General features: G+C 35.1%; 1 protein-coding gene across 2 annotated transcripts in view; it reads left to right on the top strand.

Annotated features, from left to right (window-relative positions):
* The window catches only part of orb2 (cytoplasmic polyadenylation element-binding protein orb2), a 43,594-nt gene extending 27,156 nt beyond the window's left edge, over positions 1-16,438 (top strand). Inside the window, exons 1-9 of one of the 2 annotated variants that reach the window (XM_013307975.1) lie at positions 6,549-6,712; positions 9,028-9,147; positions 9,724-9,852; positions 12,946-13,058; positions 13,519-13,729; positions 14,527-14,612; positions 14,739-14,840; positions 15,028-15,132; positions 15,780-15,896. In XM_013307975.1, the coding sequence (XP_013163429.1) occupies positions 6,646-6,712; positions 9,028-9,147; positions 9,724-9,852; positions 12,946-13,058; positions 13,519-13,729; positions 14,527-14,612; positions 14,739-14,840; positions 15,028-15,132; positions 15,780-15,896 (1,050 nt within the window). In that variant the 5' untranslated portion in view covers positions 6,549-6,645. Of the gene's footprint in view, positions 1-6,548; positions 6,713-9,027; positions 9,148-9,723; positions 9,853-12,945; positions 13,059-13,518; positions 13,730-14,526; positions 14,613-14,738; positions 14,841-15,027; positions 15,133-15,779 lie in introns of those variants that run through there. The other variant, XM_013307974.1, reaches the window with a different exon arrangement.
* The last annotated feature ends 9,143 nt before the right edge of the window (positions 16,439-25,581 follow it).

The raw sequence follows: 25,581 nt of genomic DNA, 5'->3' as shown, positions 1-25,581 counted from the left end.
CGGAAATAAAAAAAAGTACTTAAATAGTGGGCTATGTGTTCTTCCATACTATGTTCCACATTTTTATCAAACTAGCTGTCGCCCGCGACACCGTCCACGCAGATTTAAAAAAGGACATAATTAGACTACATGTTCTTCCAGACTATGTTTTATATGTATACCAAATTTTATCGAGATCCATGCAGCCGTTCTGGAGATATCTTCCAATAAACATACAAACATCTAAACATTCACATTTATAATATTAGTGAGATTGTTTCACGCAGACGAAGTCGCAGATACAGCTAGTATAAATGTACTCTAACAATACAGGTCGACTTGTTGGGCAATGGAAGGTTCAAATGATACCGATTCAGCCTTGCGCCGACCCTTGCGACATAACTTACGTAACTCTAGTGATGTGCAACTTATTGATAAGATAATAGTGTCGATATTTATCTGACTGCAGTAAGTCTGTTATTAATAGAACGTCCGCAAAAACCTAAAAACATACTTAATAGACTATGTGTTCTTCCAGACTATGTTCTACATCTATGCCAAATTTCAGTAAGATCTGTTCAGCCGTTCTGTAGATACCTTATAACAAACATACATTCAACCAAACATTCGCATTTATAATATTAGTAAGAAGTAAGAATCGCGAGGATTGAATTAGAATTCTACATTCCTAAGTAACATAACCTAAAACACACTTTATAAGTGCAAAAATGTAATAGATAGAGTTTTGTTACCACATAGCTACAGAAAGCTTGAACCGATGGATGAAAGGAACAGAGATAAATTACAGTCTGGAAAAGTATTTAGGTTCACGCTTTCTATATTCCTAAGCGGAGTAATTCACAGGAAACATCTAGTAATGAATATTCTCAAAAGAATTGTTGAATTCGAACTTTTAAAACTACGAATACGTTTATCAGCCAAATGTCCCCAGCTATATGTTCTCGATTCGCCAAGGTCGCGGCTAATTAATGCATTGTGTACACAATGATACTACGTGACAGACGCGCGCTAGTGATGTGCAACATCGATATCGATAGATTAATATCACAGCATGAACATTAAAGTTTCGCGTTGTTTTAAAAACAAAAAAAGAGTATTTCAAATTTAGAATAAATGGCAGTGTAATTTTTATTTATAGTACGATTATTTTCATATAAAATCCTCTTTAGTTATTTTGCTTCCTGACCTCTTTAATACAACAGAATAACACGTAAATATAGTATCTTTAATTGGCATAAAGGTGTTCTTGTCCTGAATAAAATTTTGATTACCCAAGCTTTATGCCGTATCCCACTTGTGTTGAAGCGAAATGTTACTATTTCGTCATTCAATGGAATCTCGAACAAAGGTCAATTAAATTAGCAACTAAACTATCGATATTTGCGTATCACGCACATCACTATGACCCTGAAATGTTACAATTGTTCGCGCAAATTGAGCAAGTACCGGTGAAAGGGTCATACCTGTACGTATACCTATTATTCTACGTACATTCTGTACCCTGTTAAAATTGAAGAACGCGGCTATCATGTTTTATAGAAAACTAGCTGTCGTCTGCAACTCTGTTTGCGCGGAATTAAGAAAACTAAATTAGTAGTCTGTGTTCTTCCAGACTATGTTCTACATCTATGACAAATTTCATCAAGATACATGAAGCTGTTCTGTAGATATCTTCTAACAAACATCCATCCATTTATCCATCGAAACTTTCGCATTTATAATACTAACTGTCGCCCCAGACTCTTTCGTGTGATATAAAAACTGAATAAGTAGTCTATGTGTTCTTCCAGACTATGTTCTACATCTATGACAAATTTCATCAAGATCCATGTACTAATTCTGGAGATACCTTCTAACAAACATCCATACATCCATTCAAACATTCGCATTTATATTACTAAGATTTTAAATAAGTAGAGATGATAATTTACGTGAGATTTTTATTAATAACTCACGTATTTTTAATCTGCCAATTTTCCACTATTTTATATCTATATGTTAATTCCAGACGTGTTTGTGTATGTTAAATCAGTGTTATATGTGAAACATATAGTGAAATTATGATTAACGAAAGAATGGTTACAAGTATGCCGTTTTATGGTAAGTTTTTGTTGAATTCAAAGATATAAATGTGATTAAAAGCGTTAATAACCTAATGGTTAAGGCTACGGATGTCCGATCACGAGGTCGGGATTCATATTTTTTTTATATCATAAGATGGCAAACGAGCGAGCGGCCACCTGAAATCGCTGAAATAGTGAAGCGACCGTTGCCCATAGACATATTCAATTGCATATGCGTTGCCTACCTTTAATCGACGGAGGAGAGGATGTACGGAAAGAAAATATTTTCCCTTCCCATGCATCCTCTCATCCGGAAAGTCCACTTCCACTTCCTATCCTTTCCTTATAAGAAAAAGGGTGGGAAGGGAAAAAGGACTAGATTAGGCCTCCGGGACGCACACTCATCAGACTGTACGCGGAATTGCGTCCACTATACGCGTGTCTTCTGTGTGGTCGTGGTATTCACCGGGCGAGCCGGGACAATTCGTGCCAAGATGTTAAAGCGGGCTCTACCACGGTCAGACCAACCTATCATTATAAAAACAATGAACGAATAATTTGTCATTTACAAGCCCTTAATAATCTGTGCCCTTTTTTTGCTCTTATTTAATCTTTCGAGATGCATTTCAATGGATGCACGAAATTTTCGGCCAGGTCGTTATAAAATATAACGGGTCAGCGTAACTTGCTGCAACTAGGTCATCCGGGGCTTGCTAACCTACATACCGCGTTACCATGGCAACGGCGGCCATGTTGCGTTACCATGGGAACCGCGCATGCGCGTGATAGCTGTCAGGCAAGGCGTGGTGCGATCAACGATTCTATGCAGCTACTTTTGTACCTTTCCTTTTGCCTATTCTTCTTACTTTTTATTGGAGAGTCTGCTAACTGGGATGAATTTAATTGCTATGAAATACATCGATTGTTTTTTGTTTTTATTTATCAGACGTTGGTAGAGATTTACATGTGTATATTTAAATAAATTCTTGTACAGTCGGCTCCGTTGTTGGTATTCCACTTTTAAATTTATGTTCATAACCTATAGCTGGAATGTTTCATACATATTTAACGCCTAATCGAGTGCTAATTCTCTAAATGTCATTTTGTATTGTAAATGACCACATTGGGAAATTAATCTCTACCAAAGTATACCTTTTTTGCCTCACTTTTAGTTGACTAATTGGTTATATATCTATGGTAAACAAATACACAAAGTTATGTCATTAAAAGACATAATAAAAGATACTAGAATTTTGTGTGCAAGTTTCCACAGTCAAAGTTCAGCACAATTTCACAAATAAACTAAGATTGTTTGATATTACGATTAACCTTATTATCATATGACCTGGAAACATTGTCTAGGCGTAACTGATGCTTGAAATAACAGACCAGTTCTTCACGGTATATCTAGATTCTAGAATTTACCAGACATTATAAAAATATTGATATCCATTCTCTTTAACAAAATAGAAATAACTTTATTTTGTTAATATGCCTTATGTGTTCTTTAATCCTTAATTCGATGGTGTCCAGTGTGACGAACAACTAATTTAAAAAAAATCTACTGAACTAGTTTAGAGAACGTAAGTATGACTTTACTAAAAAAAAACACATTTTTTTTGCTACAAAAAATTTCGTCGAATTAAGGATATAACTAACATTATCCCTGACTGTACGTACTTCTTTCTTTCCATCTGTCTTATAAAATTCTCTTTTCTGTATGTCCCCTCCTCTGTCCATTAAATAGGCAATTTTTCTGCTCTATATTATCTTATTTAACATGTCAATGTACAATTCGGTGTTTTATGAACAGGTTACTTGCACCTAAAGTAATTCCATACTGAAAACTAAATTCGTTTTAATCTTTACGTTATATCCAATCTAATCTATCCATTTATATTAAGCTACAATCCATTTATTGGGTTTAATTCAAGCAAACAGGGGTACGTCCCAATTTCCCGGACCAAGCGATTGACAAGGTCATTGACCTTAAAACTACGCATGCGCTCTACAATACTCGTCCTTGCGAATCCGTCATTGATACACTCCAGTCAGTTTTCATTGCAGAAACACATGTATAACAACATATTAACAGTCCATTCATTTTGAAAGCATAGCAATACTGTCACCTGTGACTTCGTCCTCGCGGAATTAAAAAAAAAACATAATTCGTCTACGTGTTCGTCCACATTATGTTTTATATGTATGACAAATTTCATCGACATCCATGCAACCGTTCTGCAGATACATCGAATAAAACATCCATCCATCTAAACATTCGCATTTATAATATTAGTAAAAAGTAAAATTTAGTTTCTACCAACCGTGGGTTTCTGAGACCAACATCTCTGTATAAACATATCGTCATCCATGTCATTATCTACATATATATATATATATATATTATATATTATATATAAATATTATAAAGCGGAAGAGTTGGTTTAAACGCGCTAATCTCAGGAACTACTGATCCGATTTGAAATTTTTTTTTTGTTTGGATAGTCCAGTAATAGAGCAAGACTTTAGGTTATATAACATTACGCTGCGACCAAAAGTTTTTTTTAAATTCCGCGCTGACGGAGTCGCGGGCGACAGCTAGTCTTTTATAAAACAGAGTTAACAATGTGTTACAATATAGTACCAGTAAACATTCTCCTGTTAGTCAAATCTCTCAATGGGTATAGAGTTAGTGAAACAAACAAATAGAGGTCACGTATAATGAACTATATCCTCTATACGGCTTGTCTATTACATTTGTCGGTCTGTGCGTTACACAATATTAACCTCTAAAATGTTGTGCAACCAATGAATGTATGAGATTTTTATTAGTGAATAACTGTCGCACGCGACTAACTCCGCTCAGAATTTAAAAACAAACTTAATACGTAGTCTACGTGTTCTTCCAGACTATGTTCTACATCTATGCCAAATTACAGCGACATCTGTTGAGACGATCCGGAGATACCTTTAAACAAACATCCATTTTAACTTTCTCATTTATAATATTAGTAAGATTTCTATTAGAAGACAGAAGTATGTTTTCTGTGAGAGATATGCGTAAGAAGTTTATATAATACGCCTACGTAGGAAAAAGGACTGAGGATTTTGATGGATGGATATTTGTTTGAAGGTATCAACAGAACGACTGCATATATACATATATGCATAGAACACGTAGACTACTAATAAGTTTATGTAATTTTTTATAGCTATCGTATAATCAATTTTAATAGAATAGATAGAGAAATTAAATTATTATTAATAGTTAAAAATAACAAATTGCCTTGACATTTCTAACCTTGATTGTTATCGTATAAAAATCAAAGATGGCGGATTAATGTCATTCTATTGATTTTCCAATTGACCTAGAAACGGCCTCAATCGGTCTCCGCATTAGATGGTATCATAAAAGTAATATGCGGGTTCGAAGCCAATTTAATTTTTTTTATAGCTTTCGTATATTATTTAACAATTTCTATAAAAACATATGTATTCAGTTTTAAAAAAAATGTTTGATAAAAATTTTAATTTTTTTCAAGGTTATGAATAGCAAAATTTCATTTCGAAAAAATTGATGCGAAAATTTTTATAGGCGTTTTCAAAATTTACGAATTGGATTTAAAACAAGACCTGCAAAGCATTTTTTATTCCTAGACTTATTATATACATTTATAAACGGTTAGATTTTTAGTTATATTATATTACAGTTCTACGTTAACTTGTAAATAAAGTTCGGTCCACTTTAAAAAGGGTTTAAGCTATCAGGCAGTTTAGGTATCTTAGAACATCTGGGAGATCGTATAGACGTCTGCATGACCTAAGCATATGACCTGTTATGTGATACAAGATTTACTTATTTACTGAGGACTTTTATATCCTAACGATATTGATCAAACAACGTACCAAATCTTACTAATATTATAAATGCGAAAGTTTAGATGGAAGTTTGTTAGAAGATATCTCCAGAACAGCTGCATGGATCTTGTTGAAATTTCTCATAGATGTAGAACATAGTCTGGAAGAACACTTAAGCTAATTAAGGTTTTTTTTTATTTCGACATTAACAGAGTTCGGGCGATAGCTAGGTTTACATATACATGTTGAATTTACTTAATATAGCTCGTAGATGAATTTGAAATATGAAATGCATTTTTGCAAAGCTGCTATTCAAATCATTGCTTAAATTTGCAACGACAAGACTATTTCTGGCAGACAATTACTTAAATAAAACACGTCTTTGTCTTTAAGATATGAAAATTTATTTTAGTAATAACGTAACACTGTTTTCAGTTTGTGAAAACCCCAGATATTGTGACAAAATGTTGTTAAACGAGTTACAGTTAAAAATAGCAGTTAAAATAACAGTTATAGCTTTTTAGGTTAGTTTGATTTTAGCGTTGCTTTTATTTAAAAAAAAAGGTTTTATGTTTTTAAAAAATTAAAAATGAATGATTGAATTTCGAACGCGAGCGTCATTTTTTTCATTCACGCGGTACGTCGCTGCGCCGGACGCATCTTTGTTTCGTTGAAGAAATTTTCGGAAGGAAAATATTGTCGAAAAATTTTCTATTGTAATATTATGTCGGTGCATACAATACCATTGATAACGCCTTTCATCCGTGGCACGAGATTTCCTTGCAGAAAGAGTGAGTTTATTTTCATATTATATATATTTTAAAAACACTTATCGCAAATTAATAACGCGAGTCTTTGGTAGTTTTAAGTTTAAACGTATTGTGTAATTTTAAACATATCAGAACAACGAAAAATAATATATTTTTTTATATTGGTATATTAAATGCATTACAGTATGGAAATATATAAAAGTTGTCGGTGATTTAGTGATTAGAGTACTAAATATTCTAAGGTCGATGCCTTAAAATTGTTAGTAAAAATTTACATAACCTAACTTAATATAAAATTTTTGATATTTTATCTGCATCTGCATCCAAATAAAAAGCTATGAATTTGAAAAATAACAATATTATTCTTAAAAGTAATATTTTTAGAAATATTTAATGTTTCTCATCTCCATGACAACCAGACGGACAAGCTTGTTTCGCGTTTTGACGGGTTAACCTAGAAATTCCGTTTTCGTTTATTTTAAAAAACTTCTACATTTTAGCTAACATATGCAGTTCCGGGTATTACCCGAAATATACGCGACCTTACGGACAGACAGACAGACGAAAATTTTATGTTTTTATATTAAACGTGCCGCAAAAAACATCATTAACGAAATACGTATAAATATTTTTAAATATTATAGACACCCTTAAGGTAGGCTCCGAGCCCCTCGGTGGGGACGTATAGTGAGCTGATGATGATGATGATACACTCAAATTTTATTATTTTAATAGAAATACTATATGTAGCCCGCGAGCAGATATAAAAACTTAGTAGCTCATGTGTTCTTCCAGACTATGTTCTACATCTATCAGCGAGATCCATTCAACCGCATTGGAGATACCTTCTAACATACATCCATCCATCCATACATCCAAATATCGCATTTATAATATTATTATTATTAGTTGGATTTATTATCACATAATTTTAAAAGTTTTATGTCGCTTGTAATTGTAAGTCGCATGACCAACATGAATCAAGGTTCAATGACCTTGTTTTTTGTTACCTCTTTTATAAAAAATGTGTCCTTTAACTGATGTAGTCGTTCTTTAGTGATCTAGATGGTTGAATGGAGTTGCTGACCATGTTATTTTGGGTTACCAAAAAAAAATCTCGTAAAATACCATCAATTTAAACTTTTACATTTATACTTTACGATTCCATCCAAACGCGTAATTAGTAGCCTATGTGTTCTTCCAGACTATGTTCTATATGTATGACAAATTTCAGCGAGATTCATGCAGTCGTTTTAGAGATATCTTCTAACAAACATACATCTAAACATTCGCATTTATAATATTAGTAAGTTGAATAAAAAGCAGCTCTTTAAGGCATAAATTCGAAAAAAAGTAACCAAATAGTATCCTATGTCCGTCTCCTGGCTCTAAGCTACCTCCTCACCAATTTACAACCAAATCGGTAAAGCCGTTCTTGAGTTATAAATAGTGTAACTAACACCACTTTCTTTTATATATATAGATATAGATTTTAAACAAAATAATCTGTTATAAGTTTACTACATTTTGATCCATCCGATGTAGTTACATCTTTACAGAGTTATATCTGTAAAGATGTAACTCTTTTCACTAGCAACACTAGTATACAGACGTAAACGTATACAATTTGTCAATAGGATGTGGACTAAACTCCACGTTCGTGCCCCCCTCCCATCCCGCACCTGCGTCCTAATTCACTGACACACAGCAGCTTAATATATTTTGGTGCTGGCGTGACGCCAGAATTGTGTTTTTAATGTCGTTGACTCCTAGAACTGGAGATTTACAATAACACAAAAATGGAGACTGGTATTTGATGACAGTGTTTTGACTGGAATCTACGTAATTTTTACACGTTCTTTACTACAGTATGACCTTGCCAGTCCAGTTGGCTGAGCTGGCAGCTTAGTTTATCCACGGATTCAGGCATCATCAGATCCATATACGTCTCCACTAAAGGCCTCGGAGTCAACCATAAGTCAGGGACTAGTTTGTCTTCATATATCTTTGAATTTCTTCACAGATATGTGCACCACGATATTTTCCTTCACCGTAAGAACTTCGGATAATTATATGTATGTAAATGTTTAGCGAGATTTGAACCTAGGTTTTGCAGATTACATGTCAAGTTAAACCCTGAGCCAGCGACGCTCGATCAAGCAACTCAACGGATGCAAACTAGAGTCCGTGTTTGATGAACTTCAACCGTTGAACTACCAACTCCGTCTTCTATTAAAGAATAGTTAACTCTGATAAAGTTATAATTTAATGTCTTAACTGATTTAAGTTAGAAATATACCTTAACAATTATTAACTGTGTGTGTGTTTTGTTGCAGGCAAGTCGCCGTTTTTCCCCGGCGTGGAGGAACCAGCAGCGGGCGGCGCGGCGGGCGCTGGCTCGCCCTCAGCGCCGCCTGACCACACGCAGGACGTTGTTTCCAGGCTCAGCGCAGCCGGTCAGTCTAGCCTAACTCTAATTGTAGCCTAGACTCCAACCTACTCTTGTTGTAGGCTAGAGACTAGAGCGTTAAAGTTAAAAGGTTGCAAGTCTTGCTTACCTTTATTGGATAGATAATGTATGGAAAGAAGATATTTCCCCTTCCGCGGCCAATCGTTTCCTCAGTGGCTGATGGGAGAGGGAAGAGGATTGTGCTCTACACTTATCAGAGAACAGACTTTACCACTGTTGAACTAGTCTGAACTACACAACTTAAGTTAATAGCAGTTGCCCGCGACTTTTCAAGCGGAATTAAAAAAAACTTAGTTACAAATATAGTCTATGTCATTTGGAGATAATGTAGCTTCCCAACAGTGAAAGAATTTTTCAAATCGGTTTAGTAGTTTCGTAGCCAATTCTTTTCAAACACATAAACAAACATACTAAGAAATCTTTACTATACATAATATTGTTTAAAATAAGCCTCTTTAGACAGATTTCAATATCTCTAGAAAAGACAAATCTATCTACTGACCATAACTTTGACACTCAAATGTCATATTGTGTATAGACTCAATGTATAATTGTGTTGCAGGTCTGTCGATGTGCGTCAGTGCTTTAGGCTCTCCGGCGAGGTCATCACCCGTGTCCGCGGGCTCGGAGCACGGGGAGCGATTCAGCAGGAAGGTGTTTGTTGGTGGACTACCTCCGGATATTGACGAGGGTGAGTATTAACTACCCCTATAAATAAAAAGACCTCTAGAGAATCTATATGTAGACTTTCAGAGTTCCATAAAGGATGTCCTGAAGGCTGGTAAAAGAATCTGCTATTGAAATTTCATTAGTGGTTAACAATAGTAATCGCGATATTAAATTACTTTATTTGGCTATCATTACTAGGTATCAAGAGAACGTCGGTGGCTCAGGGGTTAAGCGACTTGACTTGTAATCTACAGGTCCTGGGTTCAAATCCCGCCATGTACCAATGTGTTTTTCGATTTACATATGTACATTTAGCCGGTAAAGGAAAAAATGTGTGAAGTCAACTCGCACTGGACCAGCATTCACTATCACATAGTGTAACTTAGGGTAGACTCTGAGACCCTTAGTGGGGTATGGTAAGCTGATGATAAGTTAGCAATTTTCCAGAATCATTTCGTCTCAATAATAGTGTAATAGTGTTATGAAACTTATCTCTAGTAATAAGAAATGACTAGGATGATAAGCGTTATTGATCAATGGCCATTATTCCTGGTGTAACCAATCTCATGACCACAAGGTTAACCCTTTTAAAGATATAAAATAACTCACCAATAACAGACAATTTATCGTGCCGACAATACGCAAATGACGTGACGTGTTAGCCTTGAGTGCAATTGCCGCATCGATTCTCACTGTCGTTGCTTAGTTACGCACGTGCAAACATTATGTTAAATAAGTGTGTATGAAAAAAGGACACAAACCAAATGCAAAGGGGAAATAGAATTCAAATAGAAAGAAATACATTAGTTTTGTTAAAAATAGCTGTATGCCGTTTACTTATCGTGGGTTTCCGAGACCTCGTATAAAATATATTCTCTGTTTCGTCAAGATAGTAACTGGATACCGTATTTTATACAGAGATTTTGAGCTCAGAAAACATCAGTTAGCTGTCTCAAATTTCACTTAACCCGTTCACATAAAGAAGGAAGAATTGTTTACTTCGCTTACTTATTTCTGCTATGTTTCATGTCATAATAAAAAGATAACAGCGTCTTGCTTGAGTTATTTTTAGTAAAACCTTACAAGCCGCATTATCACTGACGCCATTTACAAAGATATTGAAGCCTTCAAAGTGATAACTGAAACCTTACCGTTTTGTAGGCGGTTACGATGCGGTATGCATTTTATTGTAGCACCCAAACATAATATTATCGTCTTAATTTAATATAAACTAGCGGTAGCCCGCAACTCCGTATGCGCGGTGTTAATTAGTAGCCTATGTGTTCTTTCAGACTATGTTCTATACGTATGCCAAATTTCATCGAGATCCGTTGACCTGTTCCGGAGATATCTTCAAACAAACATCCATCCATCTAAACCAGTCTTTCCTAAAGTGGGCGATAACGCCACGTTGTGGGCGCTGCAGGTCTCAAGTTGCGGGTTATAGTAAAAGATTTGGTTAAATTTCTTCGTTAATATACATACAGGTCACAATAATTAATTAATTTAGTTTGAAGTTATGGTGATTTTTAAATATGTGAAAATATGGGGTGCGCTAAAAAAATATTTATTCTCAAAGTGGGCAGTAGACAAAATAAGTTTGGGAACTACTGCTCTAAACAATTCGCATTTATAATATTAGTAAGATTGTTTTACAACTATTCAAGCCGAAATTATGAAGAAAAGTCATCAAATTATTACGCAACATATATTTTTGTTGTTAGAAGTTGAATCTGTCACGCGTTCCAAATGCGAAAGTCAAAACAATATCCTCAAAATACCCATTAAAATGACAACAATTACCAGTGCCTTAGAATCGCAGTGATTTGCTTAAATCAAACCTTAAATGGCAAAGTCTTTCTAATGTAAAAGACCCCCTTCTAAAATTGTGTCCCCCAATTTTTCGGTCCACAACTAAAGAAATGTAAGTGAGAAATATCTGTCTACACCTTATACGTGGGTGGATATGTAGTGTAGCTATTGATTATAACAAAGCCTACCTGGGCCAGCTAGGTCGCATGTAATCTGCGTCGGCGCGGTCCACTAGATTGTGAACTAGGTGCCCTAGATTGCGAACAAAGCCGGGCGCGTCTCGCGGTTGCCTAGATCCAATATTGATTTAGTAATTTGTCGTAATATAGCAAAAAAATTGGGTCAAGAACGCCACGTAATTTTTAATGTTAGCGGTTATTTATGTACTGTTTGTTTTTCATTTTGATTATGTAAGTGAAATGTTTCCAAGATTTTTATTGTAATATTTTTATGATAAACTAGCTATCGCTCGTGACACTGTCCGCGTGTATATATATAAAAACTTTAGTGTAGCCTATGTGTTCTTTCGGACTATGTTCTATACGTATGCCAAATTTAATCGAGATCCATTCAGTCGTTTGAGATATTTTCAAACACCCATCCATCCACATCACATCAATGTAAACATTTGCATTTATAATATTAGTAAGTTAAATAAAAAGCAGCTCTTCAAGGCATAAATTCGAAAAATTAATATTAGTATCCTATGTCCGTCTCTTGGCTCTAAGATGCCTCCTCACCAATTTTCAACCATATCGTTAAAGCCGTTCTTGAGTTATAAATAGTGTAACTAACACCACTTTCTTATATATATATATAAGTCTTTTTGGGCTTCTTTGTGTACAAAATGTATTTATTACTGTGCTATTTCTAAACATATAAGTTGAAAGAATTGTTTTGGTATATATAAGACATATCGTGGAAAAAAGTAGGTGTTTAAAATCTTGTAGCATTTTATACGTCATCATTTTGCTGGCTTTACTCCACTCATGTGGGGTCAGCGCACAAGGTTTTTGTTTATTTTTTTACGGACGACCACCTGCCTGACGCCAAGCTTATATGTGATACACGATTTAAATTGAAATCAATTTAAAGAATAGCCAAACTCAAATGCAAAGTCCAGACACTTTTTGGATCTTCTATCTATCTATTATATCGATGCTTAGCTTTAAACGACCTCAAATTTTAAAACGGAGGTTAAAAATTATTTAATTGTAGAGATATATAAATCAAAACTTAAAATTTAAACATCCAATGTTATGATTAACATCTTTATTACATGAAAAATGTTCTCTCTTTCCAGATGAGATCACGTCATCGTTCCGCCGGTTTGGTCCCCTGGTGGTGGATTGGCCTCACAAGGCTGAGAGCAAGAGCTACTTCCCGCCCAAGGGGTACGCCTTTCTGCTGTTTCAGGTCAGTTGATATGATACTAGATTAGTACTAGATCAAAGTGTATGCAAAAATAGTAACTTTTACCGAGAATTGCGACAAATTTAAATGAGTATTCTCTTTGGTTATGTGGTTTCTCTGTAAGAATGTTACTCTAAACTTAGGAAAAGCGATTGTTATTTAAGTTTTTAGTGAATACAAACCATTTACAGCACTGCATAATTTTTTCAGAGTTTATCCTTGGATTTTTGACTGAAAATTCTTGACATGAATCATTTCTGGGTTATGATTTTGAAAATCTAGATCTATTGTTTTCTTTAGTATGAATGAAATAACAAATAATATAGTCAAATTGGTTATTTTTTAACAATAAAAAAGAAAAATCCTTAACTTGGCTTTCAATAAAATGCAACTGTTAGATATTTATAAAACTAATGTTTAGTTTGCCGTTTGGTCTGACAAATTCACCTCGTACATTCCACAGGACGAGAGCTCTGTTGCCGCGTTGATGGAGGCGTGCATCACGGATGACGACAAGCTCTACTTGTGCGTATCATCGCCCACTATCCGTGATAAGCCTGTACAGATCCGGCCGTGGCGGCTCGCTGATGCTGACTTTGTACTTGATGCCAGCATGCCACTAGATCCACGCAAGACTGTCTTTGTTGGTGGTGTACCACGCCCTCTCAAAGCTGGTTAGTACCACACTGTTATAGATTTTAAATTGTTTTCTGTCTTTCAGTAATTGCTGTTTCATACTGTATGAGATTGATTCTAAAGTAATTCATTGGTCTATAAAGTTTTTTTTTTATATCATAAGGTGGCAAACGAGCGAGCCACCTGAGATCGCTGAAATAGCGAAGTGACCGTTGCCCATAGACGTGCGCAATTTCATATGCGTTGCATACCTTTAATCGACGGAGGAGAGAATGCACAGAAAGATAATATCTTCCCTTTCCATGCATCCTTTCATCCGGAAAGTCCTCACTTCCCATCCTTTACATGGGAAGGGAAAGAGCACTAAATTAGGCCTCCAGGACGCACACTCATCAGACTGCAGTTGGAATTGCTTCGCACTTGAGGCGTGTCTTCTGTGTGGTCGTGGTATTTCACTGAGCGAGGACAATTCGTGCGAACATGTTAAAGCAAGCTCTACCACTATTGAAGTTGCAATCAATAGTAATTTTAGAACTTTTGCTGTATACTTTTGTATCTTATGAATGTGTCTAGCTTGTCGATTTAATCGTTGGTTTCCGAATCTACAATTCCTGAATAAAGCATATCATCATCCCTCTTATTATCTTTGAAAAAACAGAGATGGCATTGTGTTATACACGAATTTTGATCTCGGAAACCAACGATTATTGAGTTAATATGAAGATGACTTTAATCAGTCTCTACTACACGAGAATAACAATGAATTTCTTGAATTTGCTCGCTTGTTCAGAATTTTGTCTAACAATATTAACAAATGTTGTCACGCGGATTGCAGTGGAGCTGGCGATGATTATGGACCGGTTGTACGGCGGCGTGTGTTACGCCGGCATCGACACCGACCCTGAACTCAAGTATCCTAAAGTGAGTGTTAAAACGAAATATCTAGAAATGTTTTTGTGCTAAATGTGACTAGGAAATAATCAATTGTAAGGCCTAATTTAGGCTTTTATTTTCAGCCTTTATCAATGATTATTTGTCTTGTGTTAGGGTGCGGGGCGGGTCGCGTTCTCCAATCAGCAGTCGTACATCGCAGCCATCTCTGCACGCTTCGTGCAGCTGCAGCATGGAGACATTGACAAGCGTGTTGAGGTGACATAAACACACAAATACATACAACTTGCTAATTGTGACTTAGTTTTTGGGATTAGTAAAAGATTTTGCAATCTCCATTTCAGAAGAACTTGGGCAAGAAACTGAATTCTCGACCTTTGATAAAACTCTGATACTAGGTGTTTTTGTGTTTGAATTTGACTTTGTTACTTTTATGACATGACAGGTGAAGCCGTACGTGCTAGACGATCAGATGTGTGATGAGTGCGCCGGCGCACGCTGCGGCTCCAAGTTTGCGCCATTCTTCTGCGCCAATGTCACTTGCCTACAGGTACATACCAACACGTACTACTGTACTATGTCTCCTGTTATAGAAAAACTATGAATTACTGTGGGTTTCTAAGACCAATATCACCTGTTTAAAACATTTACACACACACACATATTTATATCTGTCTTGTCAAAGATTTTGGTCTCAGAAACCCACGGTTAATGCAGAAATACAAACACTAAATATTAAGTGTACTTTATCACTATATATTAGTGAAAACCACATTCAAATATATTAAGCCGTTTCTGAAATTAGCTACCACAAACACACAGACAAATTGACAACATTTTGATAATGTTTACTTTGATTTATATGATACTAGCTGTCGCCCGCGACTCCGTCCGCATGGATATGTAAAAAAACTTAATATATAGATGTTAAATAAAAAGCAGCTCTTCAAGGTATAAATTCGAAAAAAACGAATAAATAGTATCCTATGTCCGTCTCCTGGCTCTAAGCTAACTCCTCACTAATTTTCAGGCATATCTGTAAAGCCATTCTTGAGTTATAAATAGTGTAACTAACACCACTTTCTTTTATATATATAAATTTATAATGCCCCTACATTTTCTTTTTTTTCTTCCAAAATAACAGTTTCTTTACCAATTATAGGATTGTTAAAGACGTAATAATTTGTAATGTTTCAGTACTACTGCGAGCATTGCTGGGCGACGATTCACTCGCGGCCGGGGCGGGAGTTCCACAAGCCACTGGTGAAGGAGGGTGCTGACAGACCGCGTGCTGTACCCTTCCGCTGGTGTTAGTCCTCCTCCCCACACTACGACCCCTCCCCACATGTACAGTCTTACTTTGCAGCTCAAGCGACACGGTTATTCAATGCTGTTGGATTAATCCTTTTTCCACTGGCGCGATCACAAAACGTTTTAATGGAAATAGGGTTTAACTCAGAAGGTAGATTAGCTAAAGTAACTGTAATTGTAGTTCTATAAATTCCTACCGTAAGCTACCGGAGTTTGTATCTGGCAACATTGATGAGTTTTGTCGCGAGCGTGCACAGATTACGAAACCAAAACGGCGATGTGTTGTGACTGTGTTGCCAGCGCTTGCCAATAAATCTCTTGGCGTTTTTTCTAACACTTACCGAATTGTATGATTTTGCTTGATGGCAACACTATCCAATGTTATTTGTAAGGAATGTTTAGGTAAAAGTACAATGCGTCGGTGCTTTCTTGGGTTTTCTTAACACTAGACTTGTCCATCTTTGGTCCCGTGTTGTTCACTTATTCGAAATTGTAGTGTAAACGTGTAGAAGAAAATTTAAGAAACATTTTCTATCGATATAAGCGAAATGTGTATTCAAATTAAAGAAAAAACTTAGCTAGTTGTCAGTTTGTCGTTAAGGTCTGTCCGTGGCATTGGCGGTGGAAAACCGCCCGACTAACGCGCGGTTACCGCGCGATTCCAGCGCGTTTTTTCTCCGCCTTTGCTCCGGCGTAATCGTAAGCCGTAATGTAAGACATAAGTGGAATGTCTGGTTCTTAAAAAAACATATTTGTACCTGTGTAGTTAGAATGAATTTTCCCTCTAATTAATAATACCCCAAAAACCCCCCAAAACTTAGTTTGTTTTGACTTGGATATTGTTGCATTTGTCTTGACCCTTATTTCGTCGGACTATGACGTCATTTAGTGTGGTACAGATCAGGACTTGATTTGGTTCTAGACTAGACTTAAGGCAGAGGGGAAAATGACCAAGATTCTTTGCATCCTAAAAAAAATCACAATTTCTCTTGAGAGAAATTGATTTCAAAGCTATATAATTTGGTTTTTAGTTTAGAACTAGATTCCATCCAAAATAGTATACTAATTTTGTAATACAAAGATTATTTGAAAACAGACGTGTCATATTGTTTATGTTGTCCTGTCTATAGTTACACGTGTTGAATGTCTGTGTTTCTCCCTGCCTTAAGGTATATTGGATTGTCTTATTCTTGTTTGTGTTTGGTTTATGTCGGTAACTGACAATTTTGTCGTTGTCTTTGGTTTCGTATTGCGTCGTTTGTTTGTTTGTTTGTCCGTTTTATCGGATATTTGACATCTAGTACAAATCAATTATCGTTACCAATCTTGGCTGTAGTTTTGCTCTATTTTTATTTTCTTAGTAATAAATAAAATAAATTTATATAAATGTAAATTTATATATATATATATATAATGTTTTTTCTTTGGGATACGCCGGGAATGTGCAATAGATGGTAGTTTAGTGGATTTATATCCAAGCTCTTTTAGTAATTTCACGTTTGCCTTTGAATTTTTTAGATAATGATTTGACGGTTGAATGAGGTCGCCGGGTCTCGAGACCTTTGTGTTTGGGACGACGCGCTGTTGTGTTGACGCGGGACTTTTGACATTTGACATTTAAATGTTGTCTTGTCTTAAAATGTATTTCTAAAGATTGAAAGCAATAATTTATAATATACGTAGTTATTTAATTTAATTATATAATATTGTGGTTCTCTATCTATGAATAACACAGATTTTGAGGACCACGTGTAACTAAAAATTTAATAGATGAAATCTTTGTGGTAACTTTTGTCGATGGTTTACCAATTTTCTATTTGACTATAATCTGTGGCTGTTGACAGATTGACAGATTGTCGATGGGTGAGGTAGTTTGAGTCTGGGACTAGTTTTATTTTTAATAACGGCGTGTCGTCCGAGACTAGTGTTGTGGGTGTGTACTTAAAGTTAATTATACAATAATCGGATACAGCCACCGTATCCCGATCGACCACGGACGCATATAGACTGTAGTGAAAAGACTTGCGCGAATTTTTTGACGTTTTTTCCATGATTTTGTAAAAGTTTTTTCGTGTCGTTGTATATTTTCGGAAATTCAAGTGAGGCGAAAGTGCCTTGTCGGTGTGGGTAGCGAAACAACCCCCAATCCCACCCCTAGTGAAGTGGATGGTTGCCCTTGCATGTTTGTGGCCCAATTGGTAACTTCTCATTGTTTTTTTTTCTTTTACTGTATAAATTAAGCGTTATATTACTTCTTATCATTAATGAAACCCACTACAAGAAGATGATTCAAGGTCTTCTTATATCCTATTTGGAAAAAAAACTAAATTAGTGTTATTTCGCAATAATTATGAGCAACCGTCCTTTCTAAACGCACGTTTCGTTTGCCTAGTGGGGCGGGAAAGGGTTTTGGTCTGTTGACCATACTATAAGACCGATTATTGCAACAGATGTACCCCTTGTGGGGCTCTAGAGGGGTTTTTAAGGATTGAAAAGTTTTTTGAAACTACGTAGATTCAAATAAGTAGAGGGTCTTAGAAAATTTTGGCCGCGCTGCAAACGCGTTGTGTGACTTTTGAATTTGAGACACAGGTGACCTTGCATTGGTTTCAGTCTGTGTTGCCATGTTCAAAAGTTGCGCAGCGAAATTATTGCTTGACGTTTGTGGCAGGGGCTTATAGATTTAATTGCAATAATATAGCAAATAAACGAGGCGGTTTTGACGCGATTTTCTCTCGAATTAGATGTTTCTCTTCTTTAGGTGATAATTCTGAAACACAACTTAACGCCCCCATGATCACATCAAGCTTGACTTTGGCACTATTTCGATTTTTGACCTAATCGTGGGTAAATTTAGATTTTTAAATATGGGTTTTTTGTATTTTTTTCCAATTAACTTCGACGGTTTCTTGTGACAACACTGTTTAGCGTTTATTTTCTTCTGTGTCATGTTTGAGTGCGATTGGTATTCGTTGTTTTAAATATTGCTCAATGTTTTTGTGTGTAAATTTGTCTGGATGTGGCCCTCTTACCCCCCCCCCCTCCCCACCACTCCTTGCGGTGATGTGTGTTTGTGTGTTGTCGCACTGTCCCATTTTGTATTTTTGTATTTTTATAAAAAAGGAAAACGATGAAGGCGAATTCGGTCGTGATTTTTTACTTTACGCGCAACGTTGTTAGAGAAGCGACGGCTCGGGCTGCAACTGTCAGTCAATTGACAGCTGTCATTGTTTGACAGAATTTAATTCGGCCCAGCTATTTGAATAGTATTGTATTGATGTAATACCGAGGTGTTTGGGATATGTGGTCTGTGCGAGCGATTGGATTGGTTTTTAGATTATCCTCGAATATTGAGGGCGTCGAGACGTTGCGTTGCGTCTCGGACGCCATTTTGAGTGATTCGTTTTGTCTATGCGCGGACTTTTTTGTTTTTTTGAGATTGAGAAGTTTCCGTTTCCGATCCATTTGAAGGTAGGAAGTTTAGGATTTGTCTCGCTTATTCTTTTTTTTGCTTTTATGGCCTTTAGTATTGTAGTCGACGCGTTGGGTAGCTTTGGATGATTGCTCTTTGGGAGTAAAATGCGTCGACGTTTACGGGCCTTTAGACTTTTTATGGTTTTGTGGTTGGTCGCCCCGCGGATTTTTATTTTGATTGCCGTTTAGTTTGTACGAATATGAATTTAGTTTTATATATGCGATTTGATTTGGAGTGTCGTTTACGTTTGGTACCGCCGGGGCGGCGTTTTCACTAGTTTGCGTTGTTTCGACTCGGTTCATTAGTTTTTAGGTTGTTTTTTTGCTTGACTTGTTTATGGTCGCCTGTGTGGCGGGTTGTTGTACGTTGTCTGTTCTCTATGGTAGCTGTAAACTGTTTGATTGTTTTTAGAAGCTAATTTTTCTCGTTTGGCATATCACTGAGTGAGTAACACACACAGCGGGGGGCATTGGTCTCGTTCGTTAGTATTTCTTATATATACATTTTTGTAAACGTGTTTGTACGTTTTTTATAATGTCGTAGCTAAAAAAAAAACTTGTAAACGAATTGTTGTTGTTGGCGATCTCGATTTCTCTATGGTCGATTTGTCCCCTCGTTTCTCGACCCGGGTGAGTTCACGCACTAATTATTTTCACTCGCATGTAAATAGTGGAATGGATGCGGCGTTTTAGTAAATGAAAATGGAAAAATCCGCAAAAAAAGAATATTTTTTATGACTCTTCGGCTGCGGACCGAGATTAGGAAATTTTTTCTCTTAGCGTTTTCGGGCCCGATTGTTTTAGGGCTTGTAAATTTATAAGCTAGGGACTTAGTGAAATTATTACATTAATAAAACAAAATAGCGAAAAGTAGAGCAATTCATTGAATAACTATTACCTAGTTTATATGGAAACATAGAACCTAAATACATTTTAATGTTGCTAGTGAATATTAAGTTTGTACAAACGATTCTTGCACTGTCTTTTTGCGTCGGATGTTTTTTTCTATTTCATCACAGTTCTTAAACGTTTGACACTTCACAGATTAAATATATTCAAGGTGCTCCCACATTGGGTGGAATTTCCAAATTTGGTTTTTAAAGTGATGTGGGAACACCTTTAAATGCCGGGATAGTGCATAGGAAAATATTTTTTTACTAAATTTTCTAAATCGACCCCCTTTATCAATGACGCTTAGCAAGTTTGAAAGTAAAAAATGGATTGATTCAACAATAATAAATAGTAATTATATTTAGTTTGAATAAATGTATTGCGTTTTACATATCTGGTAATGTTAATGAGGGGTCGGGTTTGTTCTTATTTGAAATTAGATTTATATATTTTTATAGAGTTGAATTGTTGTAGAGTTGCTATCGATTTTGTTGAAGTTGGTCCTTCGAGCAAGATGTTTGACATGAAGTATTAAAATGTACATCCATCTTTGACCTGTGTCAATTCTCTTGAGAAATATTCGATTCGTTTACGTGCAAATGTTCTAGTACCAATTTAACAATTTAGTTCCTAATAGTGTTGTCCGAATATCGATTGTTAATAAAATCTATTGAATATCGATATTATATAGGTCATGGACAACACTAGACTCTGACATTGCTCGTTAACGTATTTCGAAGTGTTTTAGGAAAATATTGTTTATTTATAAAATGTACTGTTTTGCTGCAGCCAGTTACCATACAAGTTTGGTCCAAATGACATTTAATGAAATACAGATAATAAAATATCGCTTTGCCTTAAAGGCCTTTTGGACCAAACGCAAATATGTTTAATGTGAAATTATTTTTGTTTATAACGAAGATAATAAAGGCGCATCTGTTTGGATAGTCGCATCTTAAATTCGAATGCATATTAAATGAACTTTAGACTATTGTGATGATATTAAAGTGAATTTTAAAACAAAACATTTCCCGTGCGTTTCATCTTTGCTTTCTGGGATAGTGCAATCAACTCGAATCTATTTGTTCCTTGGGCTTTTTTTTCTTTATCATTTGCGGGGCATAGACACGGAAACAAAGGATCATAGAACACATTGAAAACTGTTTAGTAAAAATATCTGAATTACATTTTAGACTAATAACTGAGTTTACATTACTACTCTTGATATTCAACTAAAGACAGAAGATTTCAAATAACCACAAGCTCATGATACCAACGTAAATAATTTTAAACTCAAGTCTATGGTCGAAGTGTTGCCAACCGTAATATTTGTGGATGATAAAATAAGCATTGTCTATGCCCCGCGTTGCTCTGATCTGTTTGTGTTGTCACATTCTATTTTTATAAGTACACGATTGAGCTATATTTTCTCCACACGATATATGACCAAAGACGTCTGAAGAGGCGACGCTACCAAAAAAGACATTTGTTTTTAGAATGCTTCACGACGGATTCCTATGTTTACTTAATTCCGGAGAAAGTGTGGACTCGAAGATTTTTTTATATAATTTTTTATATAGCGGATTTAAATTCCTCGCTCGTTTGGATGTATTTTTGAAGTTATTCCTATTTATTTATTTTTTACCTTTTTTTGTATTATCTTTTTTTAAATTTTTATCGATTAGTTAGTAGTTACGGTTTTTTGTCACATTCTAGTTAGTTGTTCACGTTATTTTAGTGGTAATTATTTTTGCAGTATTTCAGTTTTTTTTTTCTATATAATTTGTAAGTTACGTAAGCTTGTATGAAGTTGACACGTTGCCCGAGAAATCATTTTACTATCTGTATTTAAAAAAAATTAATAAAAATAGATAAAAAAATATGTAACAATTATAATTAAAGATATAGACCCAACATTTGCGAATTCAGAGCTTTTTCCAGATATTTTTATGATTTTTTGTTTGACGAAATAGTTTTTTTTATATATTTTTTATTTATGTCGAATCATTAAAAATATAACGTGTAGATTGTAAAGGAAACTATGTAGTTTGATTTTAATTATTTTCTAAGAGTGAATTTTATTTTTTTGTTGTTTGAATAGTATTATATCTTAGAGTAATTGCACTTGGGGGAGTTGGAGTTACTATGGTCTTAAATTGTCTATGATTGTCAAAACGACAGGCATTTTTTTAAATTAAGTCTTGCTTTTTTATTTTTTTTGATATAAAGTTTTATTTTTTTTTTACAAAAAAACTCATTGTGACTTTTGTGGAAAAATGTAACGACAAGACATAAAAAACTCTGTCTCAATTGAATGATGTACTCCAACTCCTCGTCGAGTTCAGTAGATACTGTTTATAACTGAAATACTTGAATTTTTATATGAATTTTATTATTATAATATGGTATTTTACTAAATATTAGTCCAATATTAAATCTTTATATGTTTGTTTTATTTTATCCATCCCACAATATTAAATATTAGAGTTATCTTATCTACGAATATCAGTATTTAGTAATATGATATATATACATATATATATATCTATATATATATATAAAATTAAGAGTAATTTATATTTGTAATCACCGAGAAGTAGACTTAGCTGATCACATATGTATAAAAATTTTGGTTAAAATTTATTTAAAAATCAAATACGGGGCGCTTATAGCCGCTTTGCCCATAGATATCTACAATTGCATATGTATAAAAGTAGGCACAGAAAGAAAATATCCTTCCATTATCTCCCATCCTCTGCTAAATTCATTTCCCCGTTTCATCATTTACTTATAAGAAAAGAGAGGGAAGGGAATGTGAACTATATAAACAAAAATAAGGCCATAATATCCACTTGACGCCTATCTGTGTGGTCGATTGCACCGGGCGAGCAGACACATTTGTGTACCCAACAAATATTGTTGCGGGCTCTACCGTTGCTAATGATTATGAAGTTTTGTACAATAACGATTTAACTGTTGACAAATCAAGTAATGGTCCTAATATCGCACACTATACACAGTTTAGTCGCAAACCTTTTATTTTAGGATAGCCTGGAGGAGGATGGATGTTTGCTGACTACACATTTTGACATTTTTCAAATCTAAAATCTAGTTTTAAATCTGGTAAGTATTAGGAACACCCGTAGGTTTCAATCGAAGGTGACCTATTTTACCTTGCGCTCTATACAATATGTGCGCATAAATGTGTAGGAAATATCTATACAAACTATATTGGTCAATGTAAAAAATATATTTATCTCTCTCATTTTCTTTAAGAAGACAGAGATAACAATGTTTTAAACAGTGATTTTGGTCTGAAACCAACGATAAGTGCGATAGTGTAAAGAGGTGAGCGAGAGAAAATAACGTAAGACACTAATAAGAACGTAAGATAAAGTAAAGCCTTTGTAAAGGCTCTTACCGGCCCAGATAAACTTTTCTCACTATATAACTTATATAAGCCACTAATCAATGAGAGGCGCTGCTATCGCGTTCGTCAGAAAATAATCAAAACCTACATCATCAGTTCACTATGCGTCCCCACTGAGGGGCTCTGAGCCTACCCTATGTTAGGGGTGGCAAGGCCAAAACCTACATATGAATAGAAAATTGTTTTAAAGAAAAAACATGACAGCTACAATACAAAAACCATGACATTGACAGGGGGCTAATGCGCTACCAAATTTCAGTTTGACTTTTACCGGGTCAGATATCCTTGACAGAGTATACGGGACAACAAGGATCTTGACATTCTTTTACCAAAGAGTACATAAAATAAGAGAAGGGACTCTTGACTAACTAGATACACAAACGGAGAATAAAAATTGACATTTTCAATGCTAGCAATATTATGAACAAGTCAACGTTGCTACCAACCTAAAAAAATCAATCTGTCAGTTCCCTTTTTGACGTTTGAAAGTATAATTCGAGGGAAAACAATTTTGGAAAAATAAAATAATTTCGTTAATTGCAACTTTAATTTAATCTTCTCACTAAAGCGAACATATTTTAAGAACATAATGCTCATTGCTTTCGTAATAATATATTGTTTAGTTCACCAACAAAATTTGATAAATGCTTCCAGTTTGTTTATTTGATGAAAGGGTCAAAGGGTCAAAGTGTCAAAGGGTCAAAGGGTCAAAGGGTCAAAGGGTCAAAGGGTCAAAGGGTCAAAGGGTCAAAGGGTCTAAGGGTCTAAGGGTCTAAGGGTCTAAGGGTCTAAGGGTCTAAGGGTCTAAGGGTCTAAGGGTCTAAGGGTCTAAGGGTCTAAGGGTCTAAGGGTCTAAGGGTCTAAGGGTCTAACGAAGTCGAAGAAGAAGAAGAAGAAGAAGAAGAAGAAGAAGAAGAAGAAGAAGAAGAAGAAGAAGAAGAAGAAGAAGAAGAAGAAGAAGAAGAAGAAGAAGAAGAAGAAGAAGAAGAAGAAGAAGAAGAAGGAGGTCCACATACTCAAAGAAAACCAGTTTTTTTAAATAAGGTATGTAATTAGGTGAAAAGCAATAATTAAATTGATTATGTTGTACACTTCAATCAATTAATTACAATTTCATTCTGTTGCAGATGAATAAATGCACCTCTTCAAGGTCTACAGAATTATTAAATGAAGGAATCTGCTTCAGAATTACTGACTGCATGTCGCTGCAACATCTGTGCTACAAATTTTTGATTGTTTGAAATAATGTAATTCTAAACTAAATTTTGAAAAATAACTTTTTATATGAAGTAGTTAAACCGCAAATCTAAAAAAGAGTCACCATGTTGCAGGAAATGCTAGTAATTATATTAATGTCAATATTGATATATAGATAGATGTGTAACCTATAGATTTAGTGTTTTATATTAGTTTGATGTTAATTATATGACAATTTATAGAAATATATATGACAATTAACGAAATGGTTTTATTTTTCCTAAATTGTTTTCCCTCGACTAATACTTTCAAACGTCAAAAAGGAAATTGACAGATTGATTTTTTTAGGTTGGTAGCAACGTAGACTTGTTCATAATTTTTATTCTCCGTTTGTGTATCTAATTAGTCAAGAGTCCCGTCTCTTATTTTATATACTCTTTGGTCACAATGCCCACCCTTGGCATTTATTTAATCTATTTAAGAAACGGAAACTTTCACTTTGCTTAATCTGTGTTTACCGTAAAACTTTTATACTCTTTGGTAATGTCATTTTGGACGAACATGAGTGACATCAGGCATGCGAAACTCTATTAGTCTATGGTACAAATTGAACGCAAACGGAGATCCTCCATCTTGAAAATTGTGTCTATCCCACTCATAAGTTTCTCTATAATTTTTGGGCTGTTTAAAAAAAAA

The sequence above is a fragment of the Papilio xuthus genome, unplaced genomic scaffold, assembly GCF_000836235.2.
Source record: "Papilio xuthus unplaced genomic scaffold, Pxut_1.1 DF828037.1, whole genome shotgun sequence".
Classification (NCBI taxonomy): domain Eukaryota; kingdom Metazoa; phylum Arthropoda; class Insecta; order Lepidoptera; family Papilionidae; genus Papilio; species Papilio xuthus.
This window is presented reverse-complemented; position numbering and strand designations above follow the sequence as displayed.